Below are 11,355 nucleotides of genomic sequence, written 5' to 3'. Positions count from 1 at the left end.
GCCCGATTGTTATTGACCCGGCCTGCCTGACGACGCTTGCATTGTATGTACTGTTATCTGTGGGTGGTTTGGTTTGGTTCGTTTGCACTGTGTTATGTTTTAGTATTGCACTGCGTTTATGTTTGTATTGTTAGTCTTTAATAAATTATATTGTTTATAACTTATCTGAAGCCTGCGTTTCCCTGCGTCAGTCACATACCTCAGGTCACACCCTGGAGCCCTGACAGCTACTCACTACATGGCTAACTTTGAACCGCTGCTCCTTCGTATGCATTCTGACCTGCTCAGTTGGCATTCCCTCACCTTAGCTTGGTTCAGCCCTTGTAATGTCGTCAAGATGACTATATTTCCCAGGGTCCTCTACGTTTTACAGGCCCTTCCCATTAGGCTTCCCCCTTGTTCTTCAAGTGAGTGAATTTCCTTTTTCTGAAGTTTGTATGGTTTCACCGGAAAGCCTTTCTTCAACTCGTACTTCTCCACCTGTTTAGACGTCAGGATGGGGTTGGTCTCCCTGACATCTGGGCATACTATAGGGCAGCCCATCTCACTAGGCTGGTTGGCTGGTATTGTCATGCTAAGGAAAAACATTGGGTAGCAATAGAACTGGAGGATTCTCGTGGCATGGCAAAAATCTGGCCTTCAATATCCTTGAAAATTCCAAAAGACCTTGCCGACCATCCTACCCTGAGGGAGTACCTTGATGGCCTCAAGTGATGCTTTTTGAAGCCCCTCTATTTCTTCACTACCATCCCCTATGATGCCCATCTTGGGAAATCTGGAATTTAAACCAGGCCTTGACAGTCCACATTTCCAACAGATGTTGCTGGGTGGGCGCCTCCATCTATGGGATTTCCTGGGGTCCAACGGCAGGCTCTCCTTTCCTGCTCATGCCAATGTGGACTTATTGTACAGCTTAGTCACTTTCTCGTGGTGCCAGTTCTCCAGGCATTTATCGTCAACTCATGGAGCTGGAAAACATATGTCACAGATGGGAACCGATCTTCCACTGCTTCTCTAATATTTATGTTGCCCTAATCTGACCTTCATTTCTGACTGAACGTCATTCCTGCCTTTCTCTTTAAGTGGGAAACGGATCTCACTATGCATTTCACTGACTCACAAAAGGAGGAAATTCTCTATTTTGCACAGAAGTCGTGCATCGCCACTAAGGTCCAAGAGAGAAGCTATAAGATCCTGACTAGGTGGTACAGGGTGCCCACGACCTTACACCGTATTTTCCTATAAGTGTCAGACCTGTGCTGGCAATGCGGTGCTGATCGGGGCATGATGCTTCATATTTTTTGGGCCTGTCCAAAAATTAGACCATTTTGGCAAGCAGTAGCAAGCATCATTAAACATCTGAGGAATGGTGGCCTGTCTACTGTACCCCACGCACCAATCCATCAAAAAAAAAAAAAAGCCTCCCTAACTATCCAGCTGTTGAACGCAGCAAAGGCTTGTATCCCTTTGTGTTGGAGATCTGTGAAGCCCCTCATCAGATCTATTTGGAATTCCGAAATCAATGAACTCAGGGACATGGAGGACCTCACAGCTTCATTGCATAACCGGGAAGAGGTTGTTTGGGATACCTGGAGACCATGGCAATATTATGTATATACCGATGCTTGCCTGCAGGAGACCTCACAACCTGGTTGAAACCTCTGAGACTACATACTTGGTCCCGAACAAGAGATAGAGACTGAAACCCTGCTTTTCTGGTCTATCCTTACTTCTCAACACTGTTCTTGTGTTCATCACATTCTTTCTGCATTCTTCTTTTCTCCTCCTTTCTTCATGGGCCAACGGCCCTTCTCCTTTTTTTATCTGCCTTTTCCTAATTCCACCACCTTTTCCCCATCTCTTTTTCTACTTGTCTTTACCTACCCCCCCCCCCCCCCCATTCTAACATTTTGTCCTGAGATATGCTTTTTGCAGATTTATGTTGCCCCCCCCCACCAAGACAGTTGGAATACTTGGTGACATACTGTCTTTAATGGCTTTTTTTGGCCCTCGAAGTCCCTTATGTGACCCTGGTATTTTTTACCCTAATTTGCTGTATACAGTTTCATATCTATTTTTATGTTTCTAGGAGTTTGCCAGAACGATATCTGTCGCATTCCATTTTTGTGTTGGCTGTTAACCAATCTAAGGCCTGTTCTATGCTCATATGCATATTTTTTTAAGTGGACTATCTAGTCACAACTATTGATATGTGACTGTCTTTACATTTTATGATTCCTTACTCTTACATATAATGTATGATGCAACTCTTGATGGATAAATAAAGGAATTGCAAAAAAAAGTGAAAACAGCTTTTTTTAACAGATTTATCACTTATAAGTGATTGGGTTTAGAAATTATTTAAACCCCACAGACTCTACTTTCATTATAAACATTAATATAAAAAAAAATTGCTACACAAACCATACTGTATTGTATGGTTACTATATTAAAAAAAAAAAAAAAAAAACTATAATCCTGCCAATTTATGACCTGTCCTCAGGAAGGATATGCTGGAACCAGAAAGAGTTCAGAGAAGGGCAACAAAACTAGTAGGTGGACTAGAGGACCTCAGTTATGAGGAATGACTACAAACATCAAACGTATTCTTCTTAGAAACAAGACGCTTAAGAGGAGATATGAAAGCAATATACAGATATCTTAATGGTGATTCTAGCATAAGGAATAAACTATTCAGTTTCATGGAGTGTAAGGAGACGCATGTCAACTCAATGAAACTGGAGGAGAAGCGGTTTAACCGTAAACTGCGCAGGGGGGGGGGGGGGGTTTCACTGTCAGGGCGCTAAGGATGTTGAACTCCCTTCCACATTCGGTGGTGTCTGCTGGAAGTATTGATAGCCTCAAAAAAACTCTTGGATGGGCATCCTAGTGAACACAGTACACAGGAATATGGGGTATGATTTTTTCACATTAACACACACCCACACAGGTTGAACTGGATGGACTGGTGTTTTTATTCAAACTTACCAACTATGTAACAGTAATCTTTGCATTTCCTAAAACTGTCAAAACATTCAAAGCAACTGTGAGGCTTTCTATACATAATTTTTCATAACATTTTTGTTGAAAGTTTTTAACATAGTACAGAAAAAAGGGAATATACAACTCGTATAAGTGAGTACATATAAACATTATAAAAACAGTAAACAGTGCCTTAACCATCTGGGCTGTTCAGGCCCAGTAAATGGCATACCAGTGCAAGGAAGAAAACTATTGACAGTGATGAAGAACCAGCAGGGTGCAACCTAGACCCAATACCATTGGAAGGCTGCTGAGAATTTTAAAGTTTACTGTTCTGTACATTTTTAGTATATGGCATGCTCCCTGTAATTTTTAAGTTTACTATTCTGTACATTTTTAGTATGTGGCATGCTCCCTGTAAAAAAATTATTGTTTTAAGACTGGATCACTAATTTTCTCAGAAGTTTGCAATAAGATACAAATACATTTTTAGACATCCTTGTAATAGGAATTTACATTTCTCAGAGATACTTAAAAAGGCTTTCTACTTGAAGAATGTAGATCCTTCAGCTTTCCACATTAGAACACTGAGATTTGCTCAGATGGTTGTAATGAAGACTGATCCTCCCATTCAGAAATCAGTCTGGCAAGGACACAGTGATACAAACAGATTTTTCTGTAAAATGGCAACAGGTAGGAATCTGCATCCACATTTAATAAATTCCTTGAATGTAAATTAATCAGAGGGAGTTACACTTTACCTCTTACACAATTCAAATATACAGCACACTGGGGTAGATTTACTAAAATTGGTGTACTCAGAATTGGTGCAGCTGTGCATCAGTTTCTAGCTTCAGCTTGTTCAATTAGGCTTTGGCAATAAAACCTGGCAGTCAATTGGCTTCTATGCAGAGTTGCAGCAGATTTAGCATTCTCCAGTTTTAGTAAATAACCCCCCTATGTCAGCCTTACTGCCTTTTACAGATTCAAGAAGGGGCAAGTTCTCCAAAACTTGAGCTGTATACGCTAATTTTGTTCCACTTAAGAGTATACTTTTCCAGCATCTGTTGCTACTTTCTTGCATGTTATGCTGACTCCTTGGCTTCAATATCCTGCATCATTGATCCACAACACGTGTGAAGATCAGAAAGTTCAGAATAAAGTCAAAAGTCCCCATCTATGTCATGTCTTGCAGGTTTCCGGGCCTTAGATGTGGAGGTATCAGATTTCTGAACAAATTTTCTGCAAAAACAGAAAGGACTGCTGAACATGCCAGAAAACCTGTGGATTAAACTTCCCGGGCAATACACTTAACTTTCATTGTTATCACATTTACCAGTTATTTATACTACAAAATACTACCTTCCTACATGATAGAGATGAGAATAGGGGTAGAGGTTTGCAATTCAAATCAGGAGAGGAGAGAGGTGACAATATATAGTATGGTGGGTGAGTGTTGTCACCCTAGGACAGGATGCGTGTTACTGGCAGGATGCCCAGGATCAAAAAATAAAGAGAAAAAAAGCTTGGGAACAACTAAGTCAGCCATTACATATGAAGACTTATATGCTGTAACACATCACATTTTTAGAGGTTTAGATACGTTAAAAAAAGAATAAAAAGTATCCAATGGTACAAAAACATATCACCTACATATATGTAGTACTTTCATAAAAAAAAAAGACCCCTAACTCTGTTGGGGGAATTCAGTAAAGAACTACCAACAGTTTTCTGGTGCAATGGACCTTAACAATGATCTGCACCAAATTCAAAAATCCCCTACAACCCACTTCAGTAACTATACCGATTCAGATTAGGGTAGTTCTTAATAGCACAACTTTTAGAAAGCGGTGCTAATAATGCACCAAATAAAAAAATCATTGCCTCCAGTTCATAGAGAATGAAGCTAAAGGTAATCAAGACCTACGCTAACTTGGCATACAGAGGCAGGTAGGGTGCCCATCCATACAGACACTCCGGCCTCTGCCGCCCACAGCAACATTTGTCATGTGGTGATGCCTTGGAATTCTAAAGAGCGACTTAGACACTCATTATGGAATTCCACTGCGTATGTATTTGTATAATCCCAATGTACGGGGACCAACAAACATTCTGCCATTCCTTCAGTAAAGAGAACAAAAAGCTCCCATACTCATTGCTCATATTCTTGTAATTCTCATAACATGTAGAACTGGAAAATACCAAAATTACAATAATCAAAAAACTTAAACTTTTAGGATAAAATGCATCAAATGTGTTAAGCTATAAAATGCATTTGCTTAAATAATTAATAATTACCACACAAAAAATTGAAGATTAGAATTACAATGATTCTGCAGTTCATTTCACCTCTGCTGAGCACATAAAGAGTTTGTGTGAGTGGTCTTCATGGTTGAAGAGGCGGGAAGGAGGGGCATTTCCGTTGGTGAAAGAAAAGTACACTTAAAAGACGATTCATACCGTAGCAATACACAGCAGATCAAGAGACAGAGAAATGAAACTTATCACCTTTTTCTTTTTGTTATACGGTAGGAAACATTTTTTTATCAATTTGAGAAAATGAATATTTGATTTGCTGTATTATTGAATAATTTATTGACGCTTAAGTAATTTTTAGTTAATAGCAGTTTTACACCATGTTTGTAAGCTTTGCTTATTTTAAAATGATTGCAAAATTTTAATTTCAACACTGCGCAACTAGTCCACCATTAATACCCCAGTGTTAGTGATTTGCTCTAATTAATACATAATATATAATTAATTATATAATAAATAAATTATAGACAATGCTTAACTACACCAAGTGAACATGGGGCTGATTTACTAAAGAAGTGAAACATATTCGCTTTGCAAGGAAATGTTCTTTTTAAACTGTCATTTTCAGTTCAATAACATACTTTAAAATTTTAATGGTCATTGTGAACTCGTTGCTACAGAATTTGCAGAATTTTATCTAGTTGAAACTTAACTGAATCTATCCCTTTGACACATGTAACAGCAAAGTCAGATATTGGCAACCTTCATTTTTGTTTTACACTGCAACTTTATTTAATTTAATTCCAACAGGATATAATCCAGTATGGAGTTACAGTGTATGTCAAAGCAAAGTAAAAAACAAAACCTATATAGTACATCTTTGCAATACATACACATTTCCCCGTGTTATCCTTTTAAAGACCCTGCAAGAACAAAAAAATATCTGTTGATACCTGTTTAGAAATGCCAAATGTAATCCCGCAAAAATGGGAAGGCTTATTATGCTTACATCTTTAATCTTCTTAAATAATAAAAAAAATAAACTTAGAATCACCTGAAAATGTTTTAGTATGATGACACACACACAAAAAAAACGATTTTATGTGTGGTGCAAATTTTTCTTGTTAATGGATTACTACTTTTTAAAAAATGGTACGGTATACTTTGGAAAATGCACAGGAGCACCACTTATCATGAAAATGTATTGAATATTTTAGTTTTTTTTATTTGGTGAAATCAGAGCCTGTTATTATAAAGAAGTTTTGCTGGAATGGTCTACAAGAAACACTTCCAGTGGTCAGGTAGGGTAGTAGGGTAAACCAGAACCCCCAAGTAACTGTTTAAAGTGGATTTCAGGCCATATGCTATAGAATTTGCACATTTCTGTTTTGCCGATACTGTACTGAATCTGCCCATTTGATTAGTTTAATGAGGTCAGATACTGGAAACCTGCATTTATATATATAAAAGTTATTTTTTAATTTAAATTAACTCCAAAGGGGAAGTTATCCAGTATTATAAAAATATATGTACAGTACATATCAGCAATGCTGCACATTTGCCAGCGTTTTTTTTTTTGTTTAACCGCTTGCGTACAGGGCACTTATACCCCCTTCCTGCCCAGGCCAATTTCCAGCTCTCAGAACTGTCACACTTTGAATAACAATTGCACGGTCATGCAACACTGTACCCATGTGAAATTTTTATAATTTTTTTGTGACAGATAGAGCTTTATTTTGGTGGTATTTAATCACCTCCGGGTTTTTTATTGTTTCTTAAACAAACCAAAAACTGCTGAAATTTTTTTTTTTTTAAATATTTTTTCTTAGTTTTTGTTGTAAAATTTTGTAAATAATTGATTTTTCTCCTTCACTGATATGCGCTAATGAGGCTCTATATCTATTGCAGTAGGTCATATTTTTTTTTTCTGGGGCTGGACACTCCTGGGAAGGTTCACCATTGTTCCAAATTTTCTCCATTTGTGGATAATGGCTCTCACCAGGGTTTGCTGGAGTCCCAAAGCCTTAGAAATGGCTTTGCAAACTTTCCCAGACTAATACATGTCAATTACTTTGTTTCTCATCTGTTCTTGAATTTATTTAGCTTTTTGAGATCTTTTAGCATGCTTCACTTTGTTAGACATCTTTTATTCTAGATGCTTTTTTTATAGCACTGTATACAGTGTATTGTTATTCATATTTATTTATATATTTTTGCAGTGACTGGAGCTCAGATTGTCCTGTTTCAGCCTCATAAGACTGTGTCAGTTGACATAGGTGACACTGCAGTTATAAGATGTGTGTCCAGTGTCGATTTGGAATCTGGGAGTAGAATTCACTGGTACCGAGAGACCTGGGCACCAGGAAATAGGTATATTCTTGCCCTATCCTGTTTAAATGATAAGAATGATACTTATGAATGTAAAACTGATCATTATGAAACAAGGCTGAAGATACACAAAGCAAAGCCAGAAGATTATGGAGTCTACTACTGCATATACAGGACGCATTTTTCCCGAACCTTTGCAAATGGAACATTTCTGATTGTGAAAGGTAAGGTTTTCAACGTCAATACAGTATTTTGTATAAGTTGGCTGCTGAAAGGTTAACTATGCAGGGAACACAACACTGAGTTTGGATTTTTAATACATCCCACATTTGAATCTCCTCTGTTATTTGGTTTGGACTTGTGATTATTAATGTACGAAGAGCAGAAGAAAGAAAATACAGGAGGGGGTTTCTGATAAGCACTAACTTCTAGCAATAATTAAAATAAATAAGAATTAAAAAAGAGGCTTGGTAGCATCAAAAAATTACAATACACGTGAAGTGCCTCTGTTTAGAATGCCCCATCTTTGTATTCATTTTGCCTCACTTACAAAATGGAGCACTTGTAATTCTACATTTCTTCGCATCACATGAGAAGCTCTAGGAGTTCTACAATGTCTACTGAGAAGCACACAACCTAGATGTTATGATAAAGTGGTCTATAACTTCAAAGATTTTTAGGATAGGCCAGCAATAGGAACCTCAATTTTTATCTCATACCGAGTGTACTGTTAAAACCAGAAAGGGGCATAGCAGATTACAGATTTTGCAAGGTTGGGTTACATTATATTAATTTTGATGGCCTTCTGGGGAGAGAAGTCTCCCTGTCAGCTTTCCTTCCACTACAACTAGATATCTGTGGAAACTAGACATTTCAAAGTTCTATGCCTAGGCATATTCTGCTCATCCACAATAACCTCTGAAAAAGCACACCATTTAATTTCTACTACATACAAAACTAAATAACGCTCTAAACCCGAGTCAATTACATTAAACCCCTCAATTATGAACCCCATTTCCTGGTTCTCCCTCAAACTTCTCTTTTAAGACATCAATAGATCTAAAGATAGTACGTATCCTACAGTTTACGGACCTTATGTTTTAAGGTATTCTTACTAAAAACTGAAGTTATTTTCTCAGCTAACATTAAAGAGGAACTAAATCCAATCGATTTAACTGTTTCCCAAAACAAAAAATTAACAAGAACTGTCACATTTGCTTTTTGCCCTCAACCGAACTGTCAAGCCATAAATGGCTGATGTCATAACTGATCACATGTGCAGCACCATGGCAACTGCAGATCAAACAAAAGCTAAGATGGTAGCCTCCTTGACTGTCAAGGATAGAAGGGTTTAGTTCTGCTTTAAGATTATAGGCTTTATGCTTTAACCTGTTCTTACTAAGAAATTAAGTTATTCCTCCCAACTAACCATAAGATTTGAATCTTCAGAGCAAGCCATTTTCTCAATAAGAATTGGTGCCTGAGGAGATGTATTTCTGATTCCTGATTCGTTGTATGAGCAAGTTGATATATAAGGCTTTAGATCTCGTATACTGTAGCCCTCTCAATTAACGTGATGGCTGTTAGATTTTGCCGAAGCTTTTTCTGACCCCTCAATCTGCCCAGCTCCTCAAAGCTTTGACATTTGTGTTTCATTTGGATTATATTGCTCATGTTATATTTTCTCTATTCATCACTTGCAGACGTTCCCCAACCCAAAATCCCTGTCCATCTCCTGGTTCAATCTCAATATTCTTCTTCCAACACTGCCATCCAGCTTGTTTGTACAGTGAGAGTGACTTCTCATCTAGTTCTTATCAGCTGGAACTTCTCTGGTACATATCACAAAGGCAAAATGATCTCTACAAGGAAACCTGGTGGTGCCTGGACTTTCCAAAACCTACTCTCCATTCCTAAAGCCTCCTTGGACTATGTGAATCGGGTGACCTGTGAAGTTTGGTTTAGCTCTTCTCCAGTCCAGGTCCATTGGACCATACCAGAAAGTAGTAAGTATTTTTTGTTGTAATTATTTATGAGATTAAACAAACAATTGTGCAGTAGGACAGGTATCTATATGGATCCAGCTGAAACCACTTGCCTTCCGGAAGTTTTACCCCCTTCATGACCAGGGCATTTTTTGCTATATGACACAGCACTACTTTAACTGACATTTGCTTGGATGTACAACACTGTACTCAAATAAAATTTATATAATTTTTTTCACAAAAATACAGCTCTCTTTTGGAGGTATTTAATCACCACTAACCAAAATTTTTTTTTACTTTTTGCTATAAAACATATCCCATAAAAATACAATTTCCTCATCAATTTAGGTCAAAATGCATTCTGCTACATGTCTTTGGTATTAATTAGTTTGCATGAAAATGATAGCATCTATGGATGATGGTATATATAGTGGATTTTTTTTTAATAATAGTAATGGAGGTGATCAATGTCTTATAGCGGGTCTGTGATAGTACAGCGGGCAATCTGATACCGGCTGACACTGCCATCACCAGTGACACTAATACAGTGATCAGCACTAATAAAAAATGTGACTGTACTAATAGCACTGGGTAGGAAGGGGTTGACATGTAGGGCAATTAAAGGGTTAACTGTGTGCCTAGGGAGTGTTATTGTGTGTACTGGGTGCTGCTTTACTATGGGATGTGCTGGTTTTTATTCCTTGTGTTGCAGGTAGATAAAGACAGGAACATCCCCACTTAACAAATGTAATCCGAAGCTAAATACATTTTTGCACATGCACATCTCTATTATATTCCTCTACTCTCCAGGTGTAATAAGAATAATAGAATAACAGAATGAGGCAATATATTTGTGTAGGTTATGCCTTCAAAATCAGTTTATTTTTATTATCCAAAATATATTTAATAACTGAAATTTGCACTAGTAAATAACAGCCAATGGAAACATTTGGTTATTTGGCATAATCACTCATCATCATATAGTATCTTAAGGCAAACATTTTTTATTGGATAGAATGGGATGGTCAGAAGGTCTCTAGTGAAGTTTTTTTTTATTATTGTATGCCTAGTAAAGGCATCTTTGTCCCCAGGACAGAAAATGAAAGGAAATCTCACTAGTGGGGATGCAGCCAGCATTAATAACCGCAGAGTGTACAGGATTTCAAGTCTTAAAGTAGAACTATAGACAAAACTTTTTTTTTTCATTTTGGATAGAGTAAGGGAGGGTTATAACCCCTGTCAGATCTTTTTTACGTCATCTGTGTCCCATTGTGGAGATTTCCTTTCACTTGCTGTCTCATAGCCAAACAAGAAATAAAGGAAGTCCTTGGGGCCCCTCAGGCCACCAGAAGCAGTGTCCCCATTGGAAGATTTTCTCTATTACTTTTTTGGGGACACCACAAGATTTGGGATTTTCTTTTACTTGTAATGATAATGGTAAACAGGACGACTAGAGAGGGTGAATTTCTTTAGTGGAGGCAAAGACAAATAAAAACTGACAAGCCTCCAAATCCCTCTCCACTCCACCCAAAACAAAAAAAAAGTTTTGCCTTTAGATTTACTTTAACACCAGCAAGAGGGACAAAGACTGTATCCAAAGTCATGAAGAAAGCCAAGGAAACACTAGTCTGACTATGAAGAATGTTTACTGAGGTTGTTGAGAGATCAGATGCATTTTTGGGATCTGTGTCCCTTTACAGACTGGTGATTGGATAGTCCTGGAGTTAGAATGAAACAGGTGGAAGGCAAGATCCCATTGGGTAACAAATAAAAGAGTAAAAACAGTTTAACTTGTGTGTTAACT

General features: G+C 37.7%; 1 protein-coding gene across 1 annotated transcript; it reads left to right on the top strand.

The window, feature by feature from the left end:
* Positions 1-337: 337 nt before the first annotated feature.
* LOC149439210 (tyrosine-protein phosphatase non-receptor type substrate 1-like) lies at positions 338-10,271 on the top strand. The gene is made up of 4 exons (XM_089659268.1): positions 338-407; positions 7,458-7,790; positions 9,270-9,572; positions 10,264-10,271. The coding sequence occupies exons 1-4, from the start codon at positions 338-340 to the stop codon at positions 10,269-10,271; spliced, it is 714 nt and encodes a 237-aa protein (XP_089515394.1).
* The last annotated feature ends 1,084 nt before the right edge of the window (positions 10,272-11,355 follow it).

This window comes from Staurois parvus, unplaced genomic scaffold, assembly GCF_062004578.1.
Source record: "Staurois parvus isolate SC_StPar_1 unplaced genomic scaffold, SC_StPar_1.0 ptg001146l, whole genome shotgun sequence".
Lineage (NCBI taxonomy): Eukaryota > Metazoa > Chordata > Amphibia > Anura > Ranidae > Staurois > Staurois parvus.
Note: the sequence above shows the minus strand (reverse complement) of the source record. Positions and strands in the feature narration are given on the sequence as shown.

Coding starts and splice junctions, on each gene's coding strand:
- LOC149439210 (XM_089659268.1), top strand. CDS start 338: ATGACTATATTTCCCAGGGTCCTCTACGTTTTACAGGCCCTTCCCATT. Junction 408..7,457: donor GCTTCCCCCTTGTTCTTCAA/GTGAGTGAATTT, acceptor ATATTTTTGCAG/TGACTGGAGCTCAGATTGTC. Junction 7,791..9,269: donor AACATTTCTGATTGTGAAAG/GTAAGGTTTTCA, acceptor CATCACTTGCAG/ACGTTCCCCAACCCAAAATC.